This window comes from Sander lucioperca, chromosome 17, assembly GCF_008315115.2.
Source record: "Sander lucioperca isolate FBNREF2018 chromosome 17, SLUC_FBN_1.2, whole genome shotgun sequence".
Classification (NCBI taxonomy): domain Eukaryota; kingdom Metazoa; phylum Chordata; class Actinopteri; order Perciformes; family Percidae; genus Sander; species Sander lucioperca.
Window position 1 is genome coordinate 31,385,572 of NC_050189.1, and position 26,596 is coordinate 31,412,167.

At 42.0% G+C, this 26,596-nt stretch overlaps 1 protein-coding gene across 1 annotated transcript in view; it reads left to right on the forward strand.

Annotated features, from left to right (window-relative positions):
• The window catches only part of adam19a (ADAM metallopeptidase domain 19a), a 349,292-nt gene that overhangs the window by 118,915 nt on the left and 203,781 nt on the right, over positions 1 to 26,596 (forward strand). The window contains exon 3 of the mRNA XM_031289991.2: positions 17,571 to 17,647. Coding sequence (XP_031145851.1) covers positions 17,571 to 17,647 — 77 coding nt within the window. The remainder of the gene's footprint in view (positions 1 to 17,570; positions 17,648 to 26,596) is intronic.

Consider the following 26,596-nt stretch of genomic DNA (forward strand, 5'->3'; position numbering starts at 1 on the left):
ACGGGACGGTTGAGTTTAGGAAAAGAAGAACGGGACAGTTGAGTTTAGTAAAACAAGAAAGCAACAGTTCGGTTTAGGAAATGTAACACGCCGGACACGATCCCCGGTCTCCTGGGTGAAAGTCCTGTATTTGACCCATCCACCACCCCAACCAACCTCCTTATGCGGATTTTCGGGCTTTCATACTACTCGCTAGCATAGTCGCTCTTAATGCTACGTCATCTTCTCATTGACTTTACTTGGCATTGTTTTCCGTGGTGCCACACGGGAGAGAGAGAGAGAGAGAGAGAGAGCAACAAAGAGAGAGAGAGAGCAACAAAGAGAGAGAGAGCAACAAAGAGAGAGAGAGATGCACATTACCTACATAATACCTACTATATATGTATATAGTAATAATTATATAATAATTAAATATGATTCATAATACTTATAGCAGTGGGTATATTGGAATGACATGATGAACAGTGGCAATTATAGTAACAGTAAAAATAATATAACTATGGCTAAAAATAATAATTAGTATTAGTATTAGCAGTGGGCGTATACAGGACTACAGCAGCAGGTGTAGCCAAAATGCCACCACAATCCAAGAAAATCTGCGAGGCAAGAAAGTACAAGGACTCTGTGGAAGAAGCTAAGTTAGTAACATGCATTAATGGGACATGAATGCACACAGATGGAAAAAGAGAGGAGGAGAGAGGAGCTCATGAAGTCCCTTGGCTGACTAAACCTATAGCAGCATAAATAAGGGCTGGTCCAAGGCAAACCTGAGCCTACACTATAAGCTTTATCAAAGAGGAGAGTTTTAATCTTTCTCTAAATGTGGAGACAGTTTGTCTGCCTCCACACAAGAGGAGCTTGGTAGCTGAAGGCTCTAGATATAGCTAGGTACCTAGCTCACTATAAAGAAAGATGGCATCCTCATTCTCAAATCCACCTACAAAGCTCTGATTGATTTTCTTTACAGCTGTTAATAAGCACACCCCACCTATTTAAACTGCTAAACAAATCATATACATGCTACAGAGGGATTTCTTTAAGAATGAGATCCAGAATGTTGTTTTACCAACATCATTTAAGGTAAATTCTGGTTTTATAAAACTGTAGTGGTAACATTGTACTCATTAAGGCTAAATGCTGACATGAGTTACACAACAAACACACCCCTAGATTAGCCAAATGTATTTTGAAGAGTAAACAAACACTGCATGAAAAGTGGGATTTTCGTCCCCGTAAACGCCCACAAATGCCCGAAAATCTCCCTAATTTTCGGCAGTTAACAACAATTTACAGCCTGTGACCGTCGCGTTCGTCTGTGCCACATATTGACACATACGAACCACGGCGTATGTGGAGAGCTCCCACGGAGGTGCAAATGGCTCTAATATGAATAGCAGCAACACCGCGCCTAGCCAGAGAATGTCTGGCCTGGCTTGAATTTCCTCACTCTTTTAAACAAGAAAAATCACTTGTGATTGGTTGTTAGGTCTGTCACTATTGGTCACCCTGGGTCATTATAATATATACTATATATAGTATATATTATAACCTTATAATTAAGTATATAAGTATAAATTGCAACCTACCTTAGCAATACAAGACGGTGTTGTGAGAAGGAGACGGAAGCTACAGCAACTCAGGAGGGACAATAGAGGCGCAGTGCAGCAACAACATCTCCGCAGGAAACAATAGCAATATGATAAATAAATTAAATTCAATAAGATACAATTCACAAATACCCAACAAATCATTAAATGATGATTAAAATTAAATTAAATATGAATTGGAAATTAGAATTAATGAAGTGCTGCGACCAGCCATTAAAAAGCAGTTTATAGTTGTTAATGTTGTGTCAAAAGGTACTGCATTCAAACATGTTATTGCGCAAGTTTCCTGGCTTCATCCCCATCCGGACAGATATTTTTATGGAAAGCCAATAGAAGTTTGGAGCTTGCAGGGAACAGACACGTCATACCCAGCATAATTTCTGCCTGTTGAGTGCATTGCTGGGAGATGTGTCTGTGCTGGGTCACTGTAGTCATGCCACTTGTGCACATTTTACCTTTGTGGCAAAGCCTGATTAAATTGTTTTGTGTATCTTTTTTACATAACATTGGCCATTGCTAATGACATACACAGTAATTAATCTAGCATACTTTCATTAAATAAATCAATTCAAGCTAAAAAATGTAAGAGTCTATAATTAGGCTATACTGAGCCTGATCTATTTATATCAGAGATTTTATTAAAATGAAGTTAATACTTTTTAGAAAAATGTCACCTGGGGTAAAACTCCCCCTGCTGCTACCCTGATTTGCATTTGTATAGCTCACAGCATTTTCATTTACATCTTAAAGCCTCCCCTAGAATTAGGGGGAGGGGGGTCATGGGAGGACAACTGCCAAGCAAGGCCCACGTCAATTTCCGACAATTCACGGCAGTTTTCTGTGTTGCCTGTAAATTGCCGTGTGCAGTCGTAAACCTGAACTTCCACGACAATCTACAGTGCCGCTTACTGACTTTTCATGCAGTGAAAGGCATGGGGTAAATCTATTACACAAACTGTCTGCAGTAAAACCCCAGTTTAAAGACCCATTTATTGCTTCCAGTTTGACCCATTTGCCATAGTTGTGTGCACACAGTTTTCCTGTGCAGTGACAAACTATTAGCGACATTTCAGGTGCTCTCAATAAAGTGGTTTAGATAATCTGGATAAACTGTCAACATGTTTCCAACCTGTCTGACCTCCTACTTCTGACTTCACCGAGTTTAATGTCACAATGTTCTCAGGTCTCAAGTATTTATTTGGTAACTGCACTCATAATCAGTAGAAATGTTGGCCAAACCTATGAAAACAAGACTCAAGTTGTATTAAATCAAAATTATCTAAGGTCTCGTGGTGCCATTTAGGTGCAGCCATTGTGTAAAATTGCAGCTTTTAAGTGTGTTCTTGTGTCATTAAATGAATACACATTAACTGCTTCTAAACAACTGTTGCCTGGCATCTTGTAATGTATGAAATGAGCCCTAATAGAGCATAGTTATTGTAACCGTGGCAACGCACAGTCACATCAAAGAACTAAAAAGCACATACATCATCACATCTTTGTATGTTTACTGTTCATAGCCCTTTATGATAATCACTGCCTCTCAGGAGAAAAGAGAGGATTGTCAGGGCCCTCTCATGATATTCTTAGCATGTAGATTAGACAAGCTTTGATCCATCTAATAAGCCCTCCTCTGGCAAAGTGTGTGTTAGCTCTGCTTCACTGGAGCACAGAAAGGGTCCAGGCTTGGAGCTCCATCTGATACATGGATGCTGCTGTCTTTATCTCTCTCCATGTCTATCCACAGTTCCAAGCAGATAAGCATCAGTGGCACAGCCAAATTCAACAACTGTCCTTTCTTGTGCTGTCTCTTTGGCTTCCTCTTTTTCTACTTTTCTGTTGTTTCTCACCATCAATTTGTCTTTTACTGTGTCTTTGTTGTCTCACCTTTTGTTTCTCCTTCAGTGTATGTTAGTGTCTCTCCAACTGTCTCTTTTCATCAAGTGAGCCTCTTGAACACGACTTTTCTAGCTTGTTATCCAGTGACTTCTTAAACTCTCCATCCCTCTTACTCGCCCATTTTTCATCTTCCCCCATATCCTCTAGGATGTGGTATACTAACTTAATCCAAATTGACTGACACTGAAATATGATCAAACATGTCACTACACACAGTTTAAATTTGCGTATGCTTGATGCAGCTTTACATTCCACATTTATTTGCTCTTTAAGCCAGTGGGGGTGCAGGATGAAGACTAAAACTGTATAACCATAACCTCGAGAAATCAGGAGAAGCAGCCCAAATCACACAGAGCACAAACACCAATAGCTGCTGTGAAAGATCGACAAATGTGGCTGAGGGATGTGAGGATTTGGAAGCTGTTTGATCAGTAAATGTGCAGATACACCACAACAAACTCTGTAAGCCGAGCCTCTGAACCAATCATTTTGAAGAAGAAGAAAGGCAGTGAAGTGGAAAAGGAAATGGAGATGCGTATCCACAAAACAAAGTAACTGGTCATTGGATAGTTTGAGCGAGAACATTTCTTCTGCCTTAATGCCAGTATGCTTCAAACCAATTAGGTTGTATGACAGTTGTCAGACCACAGCTGAAAGAAAAGTGTTTAAAACCTATTTCTGGCCAACCTTGAAGTGTATTGAAAAGCCACGGAATTTGATTGAGATTGGGGAGGCAGTGGGATGTAGCCAAGAGGAGGATATGACAGCAGGCCTTTTTCCAGTTTTTTTCAGGTTGGCCACTAGGAATCAGTATTAACACCTTTGCCTTCAGGTGTGGTCAAACGACACAAATCTGTGTCCCCAGACAGAGATTGGTGGGGGGGGGGCAATTTATATCTGGAATTACTCAATTTTAGACAGTGTTATCTTAAAAGCATTTGTGGTCTTGCACACAGTTGTGCATGCAAAAGTGACAAAAGGTTGAAGCATACTAAGGCCCTTAAGACTCTCTCTCCTTGTCCAAGGTGTTCTGACTCACAAGTGGTTTTGCACTCTGTTATACACACAAAAAGTGAATGAGGTAGTTATGTAAAGAATGCATAATGAATGATTGTCAGATTGACTGTCGGAAAGTTACAAAAATTGTCAGACACAGCCCCCATCGCAAAGGAGTCTCAGACACTGTAAGATGATCCAACAAGCACTTTGTTTGAAGCATACTGAGGCATTTAAGACCTCTTTTTGTTTATTTTATTGCCTTCTTGACAGTTCACTCTTCCCTACCTTCCTCCTTCCTCTATGTAAATCCTCACACTCTTACTACTGGCTGTCACCAGTGCTCTCCCTTTTCACTTTGTCTCACTTTTCTCACTTCCCACTCACCACCCACTGTGACTCTGCCTTGACCTATCGAGGTCTTTCAGCTGGAGCTGGGAAAGTTTCACAACTTAACTGCTGAAAATGACGCAAAAGAAGTGGAATTGCATTTGCTGAGTATGTGTCACTTGGTGTTGGAATGACAAGTTTAATGATGTCGGAAAGAATGGTCTTGAATTCACAATGGGTTGTTTTGTTTGGAGCCTTGCTCAAAGATGGGAGATAGAAGAGTGAATACAGATAAGACCTTACATCTCTCAGTTAATCCCACTTGATGGTTATATTGTGATGCAGTAAATGATTTCTCTACACTCAGACTTCAATAAAGAGAGGTTACTTTTTAAAAACGACAGTACTTTGTAGGGTTTGACCTTAAGTCCTTGGGGCTGTTTTTCCTTTTACAACACTTATTTATCAAAATGTGTGTAAAAGAAGTTCTAAATCAGGGTGAAAGAACTCCCCATATGAAAAAGATATGGTAGTTGGTATTAAATGTGCATAGGCACAGGAGTGCACAATGATCATTGATTGATCAGTCTGTGTAACCCTTTGGCCCAAAAAAAAACGATGCTGGAAAACCGTTGACAGTCTTTAAACGTGCACATGTTGTTATGCTGTTTGTATGCACAAAAAAACGCCATAATGCGTCGTTATCAACTGGTATTGCTAACAATGGCTAACCGGGCTAGAGCAACAAACAATGAAAATCCAACTTGTAAATGGAACGCATTCAACTCGTGTGTGACGTTATTCCCAGCTCCGGCTTCCGAGTTCCGAGCTAAATGGAACACACTATAAGCAAGATCGTTGCAGTTGGTAGCGGCGAAACAAGCTACAATGTAAGTTAATAGGGCAACTGTCAAGCTTGTATTTACCTTCACAAAAGTGCTCGTTTCGCCACTGACAGGCTCAGATTAATATTCTAAGTGTCTGACAACATTATGGAAAGGATTTCTAAGGAGGTCGACCTTTCTGTTAAAGAGTAAGATCCTTTTTTTAAACATAAAAACATCCACGAAATTGCGTTCACTAAACCCACCAGACTGCATGTAAATAAACAGTTATTTTAGCATCATAAAATACACTTCATTCAAAGTCGACAGAAACAAAATAAAACTATGAAAAGCCGTGTTGGGTCGTCTTTCTACTTTTCCAACCATCACAACTCTAATTTTGGTTGAAATAAACACATAGTTTACTGATTTACATGTGAAAATATGTTGGCTCTATACAAGCTAAAAGTATTGCTCTTTTAAATGGAGTCTGGTGGGTTTAGCGCTAGCGACATCAGAGCTGTTTCTGGTTAAACAGAAACGTCTCAAAGAGGTTTTAAAGGTCTATCTCTGTAGGGATTCTTTCCATTAATATTCTAAGTGTCTGACAACATGTCAGACACTTAGAATATTAATCTGAGCCTGTCAGTGGCAAAACGAGCACTTTTGTGAAGGTAAATACAAGCTGGACAATTGCCCTATTACTTTGTAGCTTGTTTCGCCGCTGCCGACTGCAGCAATCTCGCCTAATACTGGACCAATGTCAAAGAGTCAGTGTGTTTACATGCATTTAAAAAAAAAACCGATTATATTCGGGTTAAGGCAATACCCCGATTTCTCAAACACCATGTAAACACCTTATCCCGGTTAAAATCGGAGTTCTAATAACCCGGTTAACAGAACAGTAACTGGGTTATCCCTTCATGTATACACCTTACCGGGCTATGATTGGTTAAGCGTATGTTTCAACTGCCCTCCCCACTCCCCTCGAGTGGGTTTTGAACCGGACATACTCCATCAGTGCGCTGTGTCGTTGCCAAGACACCATACAACAAAACGGCGTTACCCTTATCAGCAGGCCATCGGCAGCAAAGAGCCTGTGGTCCATCTGTTTTACTCCTTGCAGAGGCAGCAGCGGACATCGGGAGATGACTAAACCGGCTGTCCAATCTGGGGTCTGTCAACGCTGTGTCTCTGCAAAAAAGTGGAGGGAATGAGCAGCCCCCGCTGGGGCCCCTGGTTAACGTTATTGTTAGTAGTTAGCTTGCTAATTCCACCCGACACTGGTTACAGATAACGTTATGAGCCGTCATCTGGCGGGAACACTGTGCTGTCCTATGCTGTGACAAGACAGTAAATGTGCTGTAGGTAGGATTGTGAAGATTCTGTTGTAGTGCAGGGAATTAGTGGACCCAAATGCAGAGAGCAGGCTGACATTTTGGTTTATTTAACAAAAAACTAAGTTCATACAAAAGAGTCCAGAACAAAAGCAGGCAAGAAACTCACTCCAAAAGTGGAGAGACCAGAGAACAGGATATCCAAAACCCGAACACAGAGACCACAGGGAATACGGGAACGAACAAACTGGCAGGAACAAACACAAAATGATCTGACACAGGACAGGGGGAAGACAAAGACTAAATAAACACGGTAACGAGAGGCAGGTGACACAAGGGCTGGGAAACAGGTGAGAAACATCAGACAATCACAAGGGCGGGAAAACACAGGAAGTAAAACTAGACAAGACAGCACAGAAAACCAGACTATCACAATAAAACAGGAAACAGAACATAATACAAAATCCACAGAATACACAATCACAATAAGACAAAACATAGGACCAAAATACCAGACCGAAATAGAACAAAATACAAAGCAAAATACCGAAACCATAACAGTACCCCCTCTTCAAGGGACGGATCCCAGACGTCCAGAAAAATAGAACAAAAAACAACCCAGGGAGGGAGGAACCAAAAGTCAAAATCTGAACCAGTCCACAAAAAGCAAAACGACCCAAAGAAGGCAGAGAGGGTCCAGGGGAGGCAGAGAGTCAACGGGGTGAAAACTGAGGGCCGTGGACTCGGGAACTGGGGGAGAGAGGGCACTGGAGACAGGGAACAGTGGGCACTCAGGAACTGGGGACCATGGTCACTCGGGGACTAGGGACAGAGGGCACTCGGGAACTGGGAACAGCAGCGAGGATGGAGACCAACCCTCTGGCGTCCGAACAGGCCGTCAAGGACTCTCAGGCAGCCAACGGCGAAGACGAAACCCCTCTGGCGGCCGAACAGGCCGTCGAGGCCTCTCAGGCGGCCATCGGCGAAGGCGAAACCTCTCCGGCGGCCGGACAGAACGGCGAGGGCAACGCCCCTCTGGAGGCCGAGCAAGTCGGCCAAGGCGGCACACCTCTGGAGACCAAGCAGATCGGCCAAGGCGGAGCCCCTCTGGAGGCTGAGCAGGTCGGCCAAGGCGGAGCCCTTCTGGAGGCGAAGGGGCAGCTGGGCTGGAGCCAAGTGGCAGATCAGCTGGGCTGGAGTCAGGCGGCGGGTCAGCTGGGCAGGAGCCAGGTGACTGATCAGCTGGGCTGGGGCCAGGCGATGGGTCAGCTGGGCTGGGGCCAGGCGACGGGTCAGCTGGACTGGAGTCAGACGGCCAGGCAATGGGAACAGAGGTTGACTGGGGTGCTGACAGGACACGAGGGGCAGGAGTGGGTCTGACTGCCGGCAGGACACGAGGAGCAGGAGTAGGTCTGACTGCCGACAGGACACGAAGGGCAGGAGTGGGTCTGACCGCCGACAGGACACGAGGGGCAGGAGTCGGTCGGATCGCCGACAACACACGTGCGGCAGGAGTAGGTCTGACCGCCGACAGGACACGAGGGGCAGGAGTCGATCGGCCCGACAACACAGGCAAAGTCTCTGGGGGGCAGGACAAGGGCAAAGTCTCTGGGATGCCGGAGACGGGCAAGGTCTCTGGGGCGCTGGGGACCGGCAAAGTCACTGGGGCAGTCTCAGGGGCGCCGGAGACCGGCAAAGTGGCGGTCTCAGGGGCGAATGAGAAGGGCAAAGTCTCTGGGGCACCGGGGGCGGGCATAGTCACTGGGGCGGTTTCAGGGGCGGTCTCAGGGGCGGTCTCGGGGCGGTCTCAGGGGCGGTCTCAGGGGCGGTCTCAGGGACGCCGGAGACCGGCAAAGTCACAGAGGTCATAGCAGGTTCAGGGTGGCTGGAGGCCAGCCGGGGCTCAGGGGGAGCGGCCATAGGCTCGGGGACACTGGGCAGCCTGGGGACACTTGACAGCTCAGGGACACTGGATGGTGCGGGGACCCTGGAGAACTTGGGGACCCTGGAAAACTCGGGGACACTAGGGAGCTCGGGAACACTAAGGAGCTCGGGGACACTAGGGAGCTCGGGGACACTGGACAGTGCTGGGACACTGGGGAGCTCTGGGACACTGGAGAGCTCGGGGACACCGGAGAGCTCGGGGACACCAGGCAGCTCGGGGACACTGGTCAGCTTAGCCTCTGGGGTGAAGAGAGGTAGAAGCGGGGCATGGCGACGGGAGCCATGACGTCCTTTTCCCCGTCTACGGCCTCCACGGGTCCCAGAGAAGATAGCCAGGCGGGTACCCTCATTAGACTGCTGGTGGTCAGGGGCGTACGCTGACCAGGTTGCATCGGAGGAGCTGCTAGTGGAAGTACTGGGCTTTCTCAGTCCGTTTAGAAATAGAACAAAATACAAATCAAAATACCGAAACCATAACAGATTCAGGACTTAGCCAAAGAATTTGAACATCAACAACTTCTCAGTCCCTGCCCCCCTTTCTGCTAGAGGCCAAACGGTCTCCTAAGCCGAGCCCCACAAGGGAAAATTAATGTGTGTGCATGAGCAGTGATTGACACGCAGTTAGACTGGCTCTGATTGGTGTAAATGAACAGGGAGCTGTGGATCTTTGCAAATCGCACTACAGGCTGGAGGTGGTGCCAGAGGAGCCGAATTTCTTTTAAATTAACTGCTTTATGTAGTTCTACTGGAACATAGGGTCAGTTTCAGTTAGTTTGTTATAAGTCTTATCTACTGCATCTTTAAGTTGTTAAATTGTACTAATTTAGTGATCGGTCTGTGTAATTTTAACATAGGGCAATTGGAAGATAAAGCGTTGGCAGAGCGCCACCTACTGTACTGGAGGTGGAGTTACTCCTGTCATTCTCCCCATTCTTCCCCGCTCATGTATACAGGGAGAACTGGCACAACCTGGTTATTCACTTAACCGTACCCCGGATACTGCTGTGCATGTAGACATACTGATTGTTGTTCCCATCAGTCACACACAAAAACCAGGTTAAAAAAACCAGTAGGTTAGGGAGAGATTGTGGTTATGGCAGTTAGACTCAAGTTAAGGCGAAGTTAGGTTTAGGCAACTAAAACACTTGGTTAAAGTAAAGAGAAGATTGAGATCCAGCTCTATGACAGAACATGAACTCTATTTTTTCTGCATGGAAATCAGAAATGCTACATGCGCATCCATCTCCCTGAAATCCACACCATTTCTCCTTGCTACGTAAGGAGCATACCACTTCCTGCATTGTTGCTGGTTTTTGGCATTGAACATAAATTATGTAAATTGTCCAATATGGATGTAATTCCTAAGAATTCTGGGCTGGTTTGTGCACCCACAAAATGCTGTGGTCAATAACGTCCCTTTAAAGGGAAACACACCAGGTGGAAGGAAAAAAAAATAACTGATAGATATCACCATGAAACTTTCCCAGTTGATTACTTAAATTAAGACAAATATATTTTGTATTAAAAGTTTTCTGAAATTTGTTTTTGTTTAAATATGCAAGTGATGCATAATCTTGATAAATTTACGCTAATTTGCAAACAATTCCAGAAGAGAAATCGGAACATTGGATAAAGTCAGGTTCAAAATTCTTATTTCATTTTTTTGACATATTAGAGTCAAAGGTTATTACAGAGGGAATTTGAATCTCTGGGGACCATGAGAATGAATTTTGAATTTTTTCTTGAATTTTGGAATCTTTTTTATCACTGCATTAATCAGAATATTGTGTCAACAGCCATAAAAAATTCATTTTCGTCACGTTTTTAGGTAAAAAATGTTACATAAATCTAGCTATGAATGACATCTGAAAAAAAAAAAAAAATGCAAAAACCTTCCGAATATAGATAGGAATGAAACTGGGGAGTTTTGGTTTGGTGTATACATTAAGACATATTTTTGTATTACAAGTTTTCTGAAATGTTATGTTAAAATATGCAAATGAGGCATTATCTAATGCTAACTTTTGGTGAATTTAGGATAAGTTGCAAATGCAGAGTTACTTGTGGTTCCTAGAGTCTCTAAAAGTAGAATGGGAGCCAGAGCCTTCAGCTATCAGGCTCCTCTCCTGTGGAACCAGCTTCCAGTCTGGGTTCGGGGGGCAGACACCGTCACCACATTTAAGAGTAAACTTAAAACTCTCCTCTTCGATAAAGTTTATAGTTAGGGAGTGAGGAGTTGCAGCGTTCAGCCAGACCGGCGGGGGAGGGTGTGTGTCTGCACCCCTTCTCTTCTCTGCTTCTCTTCATAGTCGTCAGATTCATCTAATCAATGATATAATCAAAGCAGAGGGAGGCTGGCCAGTACAGCCCGACCCGGCGGGGGAGAGTTCTAGCCCGACCAGGCTCCTCTCCTCTCTTAATTATGCTGTTATAGTTTTAGACTGCTGGGGGACTTCCTTTGACACACTGAGCTTCTCTCTCCTCTCTCTTTCCATCTCTTTGCATCCATGTCCCAGAAATGCTTGTTACTAACCTAGCTCTGGGGAGCTTATTCCCCGGAGTCCTTTTCGCCCAGCATGTTTCCTTGGATTAGGGTGGCACCTAAATCATGGTTGCAGCTGTCGCCGTGGTCCTGCTGTGCGCCCTGCTATGCCCTGTTACACCCTGCTATGCTCTACAGTGCCCTGCTACGCCCTGCTATGTCCTGTTACGCCCTGCTATGCTCTGCTATGCCATGAACTACTACAACTACTATTTCTAGTCACTGTTCCTTTATCTTTATTGTGACTATTATTATTACCACTGTTCATCACACCCCCAACCCGCACCGTCAGACACCGCCTACCAAGAGCCTGGGTCTGTCCGAGGTTTCTCCCTTAAAGGACGTTTTTCTCACCACCGAGGTTTCTTCCTAAAAGGGAGTTTTTTCTCGCCACTGTCGCACTAAATGCTTGCTCTTGGGGGAATTACTGGAATTGTTGGGTCTTTGTATATTATAGAGTGTGGTCTAGACCTTCTATATCTGTAAAGTGTCTTGAGATAACTTTTGTTATGATTTGATACTATAAATAAAATTGAATTAAATTGAATTGAATAAGTTTACAGGCGCAAATAGGCAAAGTGGGGTAGAATAAACATCTAAATGTCTATTTTTCCAATAATCTGAAAGAAGACATGCTGCGAAAGCAAAATAGCCCAAAACCTCAAAATTTAAAAATTATGGTTTTGCCTGTAGTGTCTCCCCTTAAAAAGCCTGGTAGACAAACATTACAAACAGTGAGGTTGATATACTGCTAAATGAGGTTCCGCTAAATCATACTGTTTTGACTCAAGAGGAACAGAAACACTTCACTGTAATTCATAGATAATATAATAGTGTCTTATGGAGCTGCAGGTGCTCAGTGATGCAGTACTAGAAAAAAAAAAGAGATGTAAATGCAAATTTAAAAGAATAAAAAATCAGTTCCAAACTAATTATTTTCTTGATCACAAACAAAAATACCTTTTAGAGCACAGAAGGCAAATTGAAACTCATTTAAAAATCTTGGACTATCTAATATGTAATTTGTACCGCAGTAACATTGGGTACTGTATAGGCTCAAGTATGTCTTCAGGTGCCATATGTGTCAATCTATTAATTTTGCCGACATGATTGACAATAGTAGCCCATTGGAGTTTAAATGTCTCCAATATGGGAATTGGTTTACCCATGATTACACTACAGGATTTAAATGTGACAAGACAGCAGCTGCTGGTGACTGACTTAAGGTTTACTGAATGGCCACATGCTCGTACTGGCATTAAACACACCACCCCGTCTCTGGACTCAGCATGTTATAACACCATACGGTTAGCAGACATGCAGTGCCACTTCAAATCATTCCGACAGAGAGTTGCACTCTAAAAGCAAACCCTGTTTGTGGAAAACCAGTCTAACACTACATTTTGTTTTACTAGTTCAGGGAATGCATAATGTCATTGACAATTGTTCTTTGTGTAGACATAAAAGGGTTCTGGGGAAAGTGGAAACAAAGTCAAGTCATGCTAAGTCAAATTTATTTCTTATTATTATTTAAAACAATGTGAGCTGACCAAAGTGCTTTACAACCATAGGCAGAATAACAGGTCAACAGCATACAACAAAATCATGTATCGTATATACATATAAATCACATATATACCCAGGCACGGATAAAAAAAAAAAAAAAGTGAAACTAATAAAATATCATTATATAAGGCCAAGTCGTGGCAATTTAAGTAACTTCAAAAGCCAGGGGAAAGAGGTTGGCCTTGAGCTGTGCTTTAATCTCTTCATCTTGTTTTCTTGCTAGTGGGATTTCACAACTTTCTTAGGATCAGTATTATTTTGCAGAACTGCTGTTACTCAATCAGCAAAAACATCAGAATGCAAAAAGTGATGATTCCAAGATTGTTTACGTGCCTAAAGCTGTTCTTTTCTGCTGCAGTTAGCTGCTCAGTGATTAAGCACTCTGCTTGCATATAGGGCTGCAACTAACAGTTATTTTTTATTATAGATTGATTTGTCAATTACTTTCTCAATAAGTTGATCAATTGTTTGGTTTTCAAAATGTCAGATAATAGTGCAAGATGTCCATTACAGTTTCCAAAGGCAGAGCTAATGTCATCACATGTCTTGTTTTGGTTAGTCTATATCCACGACATTCCACCTCAGGGATTGCTCTCGTTCTGCCAGAAATTCCGCCGGATGTCACTCTTTTTGGATGTCCGTTTTGGGATGTCCCGCTTCTTTCAGCTTTTTTTGTTTTGGACTTTTAAACCCCGGTGGATTTATGAGGACTATGGTTAACTGCTCCTCAGACAGCTAGCTAGACTATCTGTCCAATCTGAGTTTTCTGTTACACGACTAAAACAACTTATGAACGTACACGTTCCACCAAAACAAGTTCCTTCCCGAGGCTATTTTGTAGAGGCACCGTACCTCCACTTGGCGCTTAGAACCGCCCAAGACGATTGTGATTGGTAAATAAAGAAGATAAAGAAATGGTAATAAACCAGAGCATGTTTTTTCCCATCCCGGATTGCTTTGTAGACTAGTCAGACCCTCCTTCGCAGCGCTGTGGAGGAAGGTCTGACTAAGCAAGGCTATGTTTTGGTTGACCAGCAGTCCAAAATCCAAAGATATTAAATTTACTATCACATAAGACAAAAAAAGGCCCCTCCTTACATCAGATAACTAGAACCAATGGATTTTGGAAAAAAATACTAAATCATTAATCAATTAATAACTTTTTTGCAGTGCTATTGACAGTAAATTTCACTATTTATTCAATTTAATTGATGACATAACATTTAAACATTTCTTGACCACTTGCTCCTAAATAGAATAGAAAAAAGTTCATTTGTAAACTGAGTTGTTGAGTTGTTGTTACAGTGTCCAAAGAAAGAAAGCATGAAACTGTTGTTTTCTCTTCAGAGATGCTTGGCAATAGTAAGAGAAGTGAGCTTGAGGTTAATGTATAGAAATAAAAAAAATAATGAGCTGAAGTGTAATTTAAAGCATATGGACAAGTTACAGTATAATGAAATATATCTCGATATTGTATATAATTGTACATTGATACAGTCAGTGTTGATGTTAAACATCTGAATGTCATAACCCTAGGTCCAGCACAGAAAATATCAATATTTCCTACACTTTGGTCCATAGCAAGATATCCTGTCAGCTACTAGGGAGATTACCAGTTTGCTCTGGATATTTATGCTTCCGAGATGGAACGATAAAGTCCTGTGGCCAGATGCATAAAATGTGTATAGTCAAGACCAGAACTGTTTGTACGCACAAAGACAGAAATATCCAGACGCAGACTAAATCTGTACCCACAAAGACAGAAATATCCAGACGCAGACTAAAACTGTTTGTACGCACAAAGACAGAAATATCCAGACGCAGAATAAAACTGTGTACGCACAAAGACAGAAATATCCAGATTTCATGTGTAATTTCATCAGATTTTATGAAGCCACACATACTCATTCTGTTTTTAAATCTAAGTCATTGGGAGCCTTATTTCCACTACCACAGTGAGCTATGAATGGATGTAGAAACACCATTAAACACTGTTTGCATATTGATACTGGTGCCCGCTACACTCCACTCCACTCATTAGACCTGTCAATGAGAAATGCGGCGAAGAAGTGCAGTTTCACTGACGCAATGGAGAGGTTCTCTAACGGTGCCAGAGCAGCTGTCATTACACACGGCTGCTATTTGTAGCGTCCTACCACTAATTCATCACATGTTTCTGCAAACCATTATTGTGGTAAAATGCCAATCATCATTTTTTATATTAAATGTCAGAAAAATGGTCAAGGATTCATTCATAGCGTTCATGTTGAAACTAGACTTTAAAAAGTGCTTCACAATTCAGGATCACATTAAATTATCCATAACAAGGAGATTATGGCTCAAATGTGAATAAAAAGAATGATATATGATGTATAACTCATAAATAATTTAACCCTTGTGTTGTCCTGAAAGTTTTTTTATATTAGAAATATGGGTTTCTTTCAACTAAATTGCCCAAAAATAACATCGATGCATGCATGTACGTTGTATGGAACTCATACAAGGATCTTTGCAGGTAAAATTTGAACTTTGGGTGTTTTATTAAATTTGATAGCATTTGAAAACAAATGTTTAAATGGTTTTAAAAAAGTATCCTGAAAATAAACCTATCTGTGATCCACTGAACATCCTCTGATTTCAACTATTAGTCAAAATAATTCAAAATTTCAGCTTTTTTTTTTTTTTTTATAAATTAGGTTTATCTACCATATCTTTTAAAAAAAGAGTTGAAAAAAAGTGACAAAACGTTAAAAAATAAAAATAAAAAAGAGTCAAAATCATCGGAAAAAAACAACAAAATAAGTTTATTTTGACCCGGAAGGACAACAAGTTAATGGTCAAAGGGAAGACAACACAAAGGTTAAAGACATTTTATAAATGTGGCTTTGATTGACATGTACAGAACGCTGTGTAGCCTGAAAAAAGAAGACATCAATGAAATTGGCAAACTATCTAAAATTGTTTTTAAGTTGCCTATCTAACAAGCTATATTCAGTCACCTCCTTATCACATCACCTGCAGCTATCCCTGCTAAAACTACGTTGATGAGTCACATTCTCACCATACATTCTTCATGTGTGGGAAAAGGTGTACGCATTGTTTATATATCTGGCTATTTCTGGTTATTTTCACCATTGTATATTGTAGAGGCTCTACAAATATCTCAGCTGTCACTATCTTATAGCGGATATTTATTGTATCGCTGTATAAGTCAAAAGATGTCTGTACAAAAATGCCAAAGATGTGTTTGAGGTGATTTAGAAGTAGTGTTGCCATTCCATTGAGAGCGAACTCTGGCGGGCTCTAATTTATTTGAAGTGTCTTTCTACTTTAAAATGTATTCACTCTGTACATATCTTGATCACAATGTATTACAAACTAATTTCAGGGATCCTGAAACAAAACAGGTTAAAGTTTTTTTAATTCAAGTGAAACCCACTGGTGGTTAAACCATTGTACTTGTGGTTTGCGGCTTATTACAGCTGCAAATGTGTGCCCGTAGGGTCACAATAGTAAAAATCTTCTCTATTATTTGGGATATAATGAACACCACAGCCACTGAATGCCACTATTGGGACTTAATAATATGCTGCATAAGGTTTTTGTGTTTCTTCTTATCCATTTTACAATTATAACTGGGGAAAACTGCTGGTCTGCCACAACTCTCAGTTCTTTTAAATCAAGGCTGAAGACTTTTCTTTTTGATGCTGCCTTTTTGAAAGCAATTTTACATTTCTTACACTGCACTGTAACTTTTATTTCTGTGTTTATTTCTGTATTTCACACTGTTTGAGCTGTTTTTATATTCTCTTTAACGGATATTTTAAATGTTTTTAACTGGTCTTTAATCTTTTATGTAAAGCACTTCAAATTGCCTTGTTGCTGAAATGTGTTATACAAATAAAACTGCCTTGCCTTGTTGAACACACAAGTTTTCTATATGCGAAATACATGCAGTTAAAATATATTTTTTTGGCCACGATGTGCCTCGAAAAATTAATTGGTAACTATTTTTATGATTATTTTTTTTCAAGCAAAAATAAAGATTTGCTACTTTTTTATAATCAAATTGTATATTCTTGAAAATGGTGCTTGTACAAACCAAGCAACTGTAGACATCACCTCGGGCTCTGAGAAATTGGGTATTGTTTTACCATCTCTTTACATTGAGACAAATTTGGCCGATTAGTCAATAAATAAAAAAAAAAAAGGTTATTTACAGCTCTAATCAGAAGTGTGAACATGTATTCTCATGTCTCTGCAATATACCAGAAAATATTTTTTTCTCATTTTAGGGAATAGATGTGTCAAATGCATTTATTTTCTGCTCAGGTTCCATGGCGACTCACCTTGAAATTGACTGGCTTCGGGCAACTTGTTGACTGTGTTACTTGCAGGCTGAACACTCAGTCAAAATGGTGCTGTAAATGCACTTTGAAGCTTTTGAATGCACTTTAAGCCAAATGTTCCTGGTGAGTTCTTCTCCTGCAATGACCTGATCTGATCTCTCTTCTCAATCCGACAGGAAGAATACCCAGTCAGAGGGGAAATAGCGCTCTCATCCAATGACCTCCAACTGGTGCTGCAAGTGGAACGTAATTAGTGAGTATTCCTTCAATCGTACCATCTTTACTGCCTCAGCACCTTTAATAACCTCTGTCTTCCACCTGATATGCAAAACTAATTGGGAAATAGACAATGTAGAATGAAGAGTGAGATACCACAACGCTCTGCCTCTCTCTCTCAGCTCTGTCTTGACTTTTTGGTGAGTCTGTGCATTACCACAAGATTACTAAATGTTTCCACATCTTGAAAACATATAAAGATTGAATGGGTGGCTTCAGGATAGGGATGTAATGGCTGTTGGGACGAATTATATGGACAAATATAATGCGAATAGTAAAAAAAAAAAAATCAATACTTATCGAATCCTGAAATTACTATTCGAATGTGTTGGCTAATGTTGGATCTCGCCCTTCTCGCCTCTCGCATGTGAAAACGAAGTGCTTTTGTCACATCACGTCTGATGAACAATAAAGTTAGCGGGAGTCAGCAACGCTTGGGCTACGGTAGAGAGGTTGAGTAGTGTGAGTAGAGAGGGAGTGACAGGCTGCTGCTGGGAATCAAAAGACAAATGGGCAATACTGTTTTACCATTTAAAAATTAAAAATTGCCATCCACCGTGTCAAAATGCTTATGTTATCATTAATTAGCTTGTTCCTGTTCCTAACTGCGTCGCGAGTTATAGGAGCTCAGCTGGGAGTGATCATGGAGACGGCTAATGCTAACGTTAGCTGCCCTTCAGCTGTCAGAGTCCACTTCGACTTCAAATGTCAACTTCGAATAGCTGTGTTCTCATTAACGTGAAAATCTGCAGGTGCTTATACACCGCTGAAAAAGTAGTGACAGCATCGTTTAGCATAGTTATCAATGCCATTAGCATGGTGGCTAACACTATCCGTTTATGACATCGGCTGTGATTTCTTGCATGCTATCATTGTGCTAACCAAGCACTGTTGGCCTTTACAACAGAGCTGCTTCACTACACTCGTTACATAATGTTTTATTACAGGCTTCTCTGTTGATTTGTGTTTGTTGCTGTGTGTTTGTGGTTGAAAATGAATGTAAACAAAGTGCGATACCAGAAATACAATGCGCCATGATGTAGTCTTCGAGGTTAATTTTGGAAGTCGCTCTAATGGACAGAAGGTATAACAACCAACCAACCAACATGCATTAGCCTAAGTAATGTAGAAAATTTTAATAATAGGCTAAATTTTAACATTAAATATTGTAATATAATTCTAACATTTCAAAAATAACGAATGAAATTCTAATGGCATTATAGAGAATGGTTGACAGTTCTAATTGATGTGCTTAGTGAAATACAGGTGGTAGCTCAATAACCCTGAAGCAACAAGGTCTGAGCTCTTATTATAAAAAGAATATGTTGAGGACACTTAGAATTTTGCGAGGTCAATTGGTCAACACAGACAGCTCTACGAAGCACTGCTGCTGAAACAGAAAGCTAACGTTCCATCAGGCACATTATTTAGGGGGTCATGGACAGTTACTTGCCAATGACCGTGAAAGTTAAGTTGTGGATTCAACCAATGGCATTAGAAGCTTTAAATATTTGCCTCAAGAGAGATAAATATGACATGCTCTTGAATCATAGCTTTATCTATTTGCTTCTTTGTAATGGGAGTAGGAGATATGTGAGTGAGTCACCTCAGGGCACAAAGAGAAGCAGTGCTAATCTGAATGAGCGCTGAGTTCCAGAGAGGGCACGTGGAACAGGGTTCAAGGCCAGCAGAGGTTATGATGTTCCTGTGATAACATCACGGGGAGCTAAGGTTGGTGCGTGCACATTAGCCGTAGACGTGCTGAGACTCCCAAGGTGTGGACCACTTAAGTGCTCGTAAAGGCCCGAGGTGGAGAGAACATGTCTGAACACCTGCGCTCTGTTCATCAGAGCAGAGATTCCTGACCAAATAGACCCTCATTAGACTGTGCATATGTCGATTTCATTTAGGAATCCTAGTTATAATAACTAAGTGTGGAATTGTAAGGAGCGAAGCCTATAATGAAAATGGACATCCAGCTCTTCTTCAGTACATTACTGTAATACAGAGACAGACCCTCAAATACCTTCTAGGCCAGGTCACCTGACAGAACACTTGACAAGTCAAATACATACAATATATTGGATAAATAAATGCATACATACAGTATTTGAGACAATCATAGTAAGTGTGACTGCGTATATAAACAACATACAATAGCATATATATCAGTCCCTCCAGGACTTTGCGATGTCCCGATCGCGCCAATTCACGCGAATTCAACCAATCAACGCGAATTTGGTGCGACTCGCAATTTTGACCAAACACCGCAACTTTTCCGCAAATTTGACCAATAACCTGAAGTTTCCCGCGACTTCAACCAATCCCAGCAGTCTCACGTGCACTCTGAGAGCCAATGACCAAGCGGGAGTGAGAACGGGTTAATCATTTCCTTGTTTGTGATATGAAGACGAGACGTGTGTAACTCGAACATCTCACATTTACCAACAAAACGTACAGCGAAAGACCGTGCAAAACATTTCAGACCGTCCTGCCAACCTCTATACATTTTAACATCAATGTAGACTGTAACGATTTAAAAGTCGCTGAAGTTGCTGCCGTTTCAATCCTGGCTGCGGCTCTCTGCAGCAGGTGGGGCTCGCGCGCGCGCACACACACACACACACACACACACAAACAAACAACACACATGGTGTGTTGTTTGTGTGTGTATTGTGTGTGTACGAGAGTAGTTTAACGATCTGACGCCGAAGAGGTGAACAGCCCGGGTAGATATACTGCTGAGGTGAGAAATGGAATGAGCTGCAGCTGTGTGGAAACTGTGCAGGAGTGAAAGGCCATGCCCCTTGACCCTTATCCTCCATAGCCACGCCTCTAAACTTCAGGTGAAGACAAACACAACACAGACAGAGACAACAGGGGAAAGGGGGAAAAAAACAACACACAGGATGGGGTGAACACAGCCAACCCATAACATGTCCAGAGCGTAGATCCAAAATGCCTTTTCTTTTGAGTAAGAAGGAGTTTGTGTCACCTTCTCGATGGGGAAGTTTGACCAGTTCAATGCCCAAGTATCAGAGAGAAGAAACGTTGTGGGATACTTGTGTAAAATGCGCTGCCAGGCACTGGGCTTCTGATATCATGGTTTGGAATTCTGGATCTGTGCTCAGAGATTCTTGTGTGGTCTGGTAGTTTTTCAGATGTAGGCCGCATGGCCATTGAGCATATAGATCATGTTTTTGGTGTTGAAAGCTTTTCCTGTTTGTGGGTGATTGAAAATAGCGTCTTTGTATGAAAATGCATTGTGGGCAGTTGCTACATCTTTAATTGCTGTGAGGAATAGTGTGTAGAAAATGAAGCTGGGCCAGTGTTGGAAGGTCGGCACGTTTCTCAGATTTCTGTTGTAGACGACCCGAGGTTGTGTGGTTAAACATTTGTTGAATGCAAGGTCAGATTAAATTATGTGCCAGTGTTTTAAAAGGATGGATTGAAATTCCCTGCCAAGGGTGAATACTGAATTATACAATAAAAACTAGGCTGGGATGCTCCGGATCTCTGTATACAAAACTGGTGTGACAGGGAAGACAGGGAATGTTCTGGTTTTGTGATTTATGCCGTCTCCAGGAGGAGATCTAAGTAGTTCCTGATCCGCTGTTTGAAATCCACTGTGGGATTATGGTTTAGGACTACAAATTTGTGACGTAAAGACTATAAATTCTGCTTTCCAACAGCCTTAAACCTACTGTACATGTAATGTTTGTATAATTAGGTTAATTTTAGATGTTTGTCTTAGATTATCATACCTTGCAAAAATCTCCATTTTATCAAGTTATTTTGATTTGTCTTTCATTTAATGTTAAAAGTCTCCTGTATCCAATACAAATCTATTTGTTTTAAGAGTTTTCTGCAAAATAGGCGTTAGTATATTGAAACCACACAGAATAATACTCTACATATCACTGCTCTAAAATACAGACAATAATTAATAATAAACAATTCAAAGTTGACTTGTATTGAAAAGGGTTTAAATGATCACACAGCACTGAAAGATATTTCCCCCCCTTCTTAAAACACTCACAATAGACAAAATATACTGCACAAGATGGATAATTGTATTATTGATATTATAATTATAAAATAGAATATACAACTAGAACTGCAAGCAGTTATGACGGGGTCCAAGCCTCCAATGCCAGTCGCCCCTGACGCCCCGGGGAGCTGCGCCAAAGCGGGACCTAAAGCAAACATTGGTGAATATCGAGAGGTTTGATCCGCAAGGTCTGCGGTACGGTGTGAGCCGCAACGTCTGTGGTACATTGCTGTTGCAAATGTAGTGGTTAACAGTTCATCTCCATGCATACACAGACTACCTTTAACAATTCTCTACAATAAACAAACTTCTTAACCCCCCTGACCACAGGCGACAGCAGAGAGAAATGAGAGTGTGACTGAGAGGGTGAGCAGGTGTGGTGGTTGAAGGAGCAGGGAAGGTGGTCAGGTTGTTGTAAATGGTGTCATAGGCGCTGATTTATGTTTTCCTCCGTGGGTGCTCACAGGCGCACGCCCTTTAAAAAAAAAGTAGTCAAAAATGGTTTGCATTTCAGAACCTTAGGAAATGCACAGCGGCCGACGCGATCACACGCCTATTAACTCGATAATTAAGCCGTAAAGTAGGTTTCATCTCAGGACAGCACCACTTCTCACAAATACAGATAGGATTGGAGATGAAAAGTTTAACTGACACGTAACTGCGATCAGCTTCGTGGGAAATTAAGAATCAATGTCACCGACATAACCAATCACACTATGACAGACGCTCCACTTAGCACCAACTGCAATGTTTAATTTAAATGAATGTAGCCTACTGGCAGTCTGGCACATGTGGGTGCTCAGTATTTTCCGTGGGTGCTCGAACTCCTGAGCATCCACGGTATCAGCGCCTATGAATGGTGTTGATTTTGGATTGAAAAAGTGAGAGAAAAGAGTTGCATTTGTCCACTGTGAAGGTTGTAGAAACTTTGTCAGGTGGGTTAAGAAGTTTGTTTATTGTAGAAAACTAGGGGAGCACGCAAAAGCAAAAACCAAAAAATAACGGTAGGAGGTAAATATCAGTAAATATTGAGAAGTGTGAGCTGCAAGGTCTGTGGTACAATCCCATTGCAAATATGTCATTAACAGTGATTGAGTTAAAGTGCCAAAATATGTCTACGTTGATTATAGCGCCCCCTAATGGCCGAGCTTCGCCAAATTTGGTACAGAGCCTTAGAGCGGCATGCCGAACGAGAACGTGTTGATTGCATTTACTGTGGCAGAGATATTGCAATTGCAAATTTCCCATCTAAACGGCCTAGGAGTTTGAAAAACTTTGTTTTGCGCATTGCGCGATATTGCGAAAAAGATTTTAAGCAGAAATGGCCGTGGCCTATATCATGTGATTCAGCTTGATTCAAGGAACACGTGGATGTAAGGATTTCTAATGTGTGATGTGGAATGTGGGAGTTAAAGGCAAAAAAACATTATAGCGCCACCTAGTGGTCCACATGTGTAATTTTTGGTAGGTGTGGTCCATGACCCATTGTCCATCTACCCTGTAAATTTAAAGATGTTCACATTAGTGTAAGTGGTGTATCTAGACTTGGGTCCCATAGGCCACGCCCACTTTGACCCCTCAGTACCCCACTCTAGCGATGGCCTCAGGAGTGTCCCTAGATGGTACCCATCAAATTTTGTAAAAATCGGATGAGCCGTTCAGGAGATATAAACTTTTTGTACTTGTAGCGCCCCCTAGTGACCAATTTTTGTAAAACGCGTGGGGCACCTCCAGAGGGTCATGGCAAACAAGAATCTAAAGTTTGGCGTTGATAGCATTTATTTTGGTAGAGATATGGCAAAGTTGGTGTTTTAATAGTTAGCTACACAAATTTGTTTGTGCGTAATATGCGCAATTTTTATCCTATAAAAATTATTTTTATTAACTTTTTGTCAGGTCGGTCTGGAGATGCTACGGTCCAAGTTTCGTGCAGATCGGTCGCACGGTCTAGGAGGAGATCGAAAAAGTAGGTTTTTCATAAATTGCGATTTTTCACGCATAAAAGTCTAGGCGGAAATGGGCGTGGCCTATATCACGTGATTCAGTTGGATCCAGGGAACGCGTGGATATATGGTTTTTAAATGTCCGGTGTACGGTGTGGAGTTATAGGGCCAAACGCGTTTTTTTCTGCTATAGCGCCACCTAGTGGTGGAAGTGGGTACATTTTTGCGCCTGCAGGCCCTTCGGCCTTAATAATGCCTTCAGTTTCAATTGACCCTTTGCAAACACGTCACACGACCACGTGACGGCGCCATGACGGACGGCGGAAGCACAAGCTAAACAGTAGTGGACAAGCGGAAAGTTTCATAGTTTCAATCAGTTTGACATACATAACACTAAATAAACTGTATTTGTGGCTTTATATGGCTTCTTCTATTGAACAACAAGTTGTCGTGCCGTTATCGGTCGAGGTAGGGCATCTGGTAGATGCTCACAAAGAGCAGTATTTGGAGAAGTTGGAAATAGCAAGATTGGATACCGACCCTTAATTCGTTCTCCCTCCGTTTTCACGGACCTCATTAAATCACAGAGTCTGCCCGACTTCAGTCCACACGATCTGTACCACTATGTGGTAAACGGGGTATCCCCATATACTGGTGCTGATCTCAAAGCTTTTAAAAGTCTGCATACTAACCAGTTCTTTGTAGCTGGCTGGGTTAGAGGTACGTGATGCTACGCTAACGGCGGGGGGAGGTACCTCATAATGGCAAAGATAAGACATCAATCTAGGGTTTATTTTGTATTAACATCTATTCTTTACTTAAAGGAGAATTCCGGGCAATTTTTACGTTAATCTTGATCGCTATAGCTACGCGAGTACTTTCGATAGAAAACCCCCCGAACCCGAATCAGTGCAGGTCACGGAGAAGCTGCAGCTACGTACTACAAGCATCCACTGAGCTAAAACGGCAGTGGTCGGGGCAAGTTTTAGAGTGCCTTTGTGCCTCTTAACAGACACAAAATGCAATTAATATGTCTGTGCCACATGGACAGGGCCCTTACGTGTCAACAAGATGCGTTTTCAACTCAGACATTGTTTAAATTCACCTACCCTGGTCCCTGTCTCGATCCGCTGGTAGCTAGCTTGCCCTGCTAGCTGATAGCCGTTAGCCGTTAGCTGCTAGCTGCCGTCCGGTGAGTGTATTCAGACAGGCTTCTGTGATAATCATCCCAATAATAATCCATGGAGCGGCGGTGGTGTGGATATGTCCTCCAGAGGACAGGTCATGGTCATATGGTCATAGTGCAGTAGTAGCTGGATGGCACTCACCGGACGGCAGCTAGCAGCTAACGGCTATCAGCTAGCAGGGCAAGCTAGCTACCGGCAGGATCAAGACAGGGACCAGGGTAGGTGAATTTAAACAATGTCTGAGTTGAAAACGCATCTTGTTGACACGTAAGGGCCCTGTTCATGTGGCACAGACATATTAATTGCATTTTGTGTCTGTTAAGAGGCACAAAGGCCCCGACCACTGCCGTTTTAGCTCAGTGGACGCTTGTAGTACGTAGCTGCAGCTTCTCCGTGTTACCTGCACTGTTTTGGGTCGGGGTTTTTTCTATCGAAAGTACTCGCGTAGCATAGCGATCAAGATTAACGTAAAAATTGACCGGAATTCTCCTTTAAGTAAAGATTTATATAACACGTAGCCCATGTTTTTAGAGGACATGGTCGGTCGTGGCTACCCATACTGTTGTTCACTGGGTGTGCCAATGCAACTTCCTAGCTAATGGATGCCTGAACGCATCCCAGCTCTTGGAAGTGCAGTCATTAATTATCTATCACACGTTAATCCATGCCATGCAATAAATCACGGAGTGTCTATGATCAGTAGTAACCACACATAATTGTAACATCTAGCCATCTTCTTATCTGTGATTATATTCGCTGCGTAGCCTATGTTTAGATTTGACCGGTGGATATTTCGACGCGATGGGCATTTAACCGATATTTTTTGCATGTGTGTTAAGTTAAATGATCAAGGGAACGGCTTTCTTTTTTGGATATGTAGCTAGGTCAGTGAATAACCGATGTTAACTAGTTATGTGGGTCATCATCAGGTTGGACCTGTTAGCTGGTTAGCACGGCAGCTAGCTGGTTGAGGATCATTTTATTTATCACTCATTTGAAACAGAAAGGCAATACATACACATGCTTGTGTTGGTGAGGATTACTCTGCATGCTTGTGTTGGTGAGGATTACTCTGCACATTGTGAATGTGAGAACACAAACACGAACGAAAACGTACGAGTTTAGCTTGCCGTCCATCTACAGCATAGCTCTTCCGTCCGTCATGGCGTTCATAATTCGCGCGAGTGGAGCGTGACGTCACGTGCAAAGGGTCAATAGGGCCTTCACCGCTGTCAGCGCTCGGGCCCTAATAATAATTCCTTCAGTTTCAATATGGATAAAAATGATCTGCAGGTGAGATCCTAAATCTGGCAGTTTGCCAGTTGGAGATCCAGGATACACACTATTAACATGTTATTTTCCACATAGCATCATATTTTCAGACAGCTACTTTAAGTACCCCCACTCAGTTGTCAGCTGTAGTAGTTGTGTCACAGTGATTGTTGGTTTGTTGTGAAGGAACGTGGGAAGCATTGCACTGCAAGTGTGTGATTTAAGAGCAAGTGCGAGGTGCCTCAATGAGTCAGTCAAAGACAGCGTACACATACTGGATGCATAGGATTTCAGTTGCTTGGAAACAGATTGATGACTTGGAGTAAGAGGAGACAAATGGAGGACAGTAAGGCAGGCCGACAGAAAAACAAAAAGCCCTAAAACAATGGTGGCATACAGGAAACAGACAGGCAGTGATGAATGAAATGGAGAGGAGACAGAAACGGAGTCTGGCCCAGGGAGCCACACTGTGT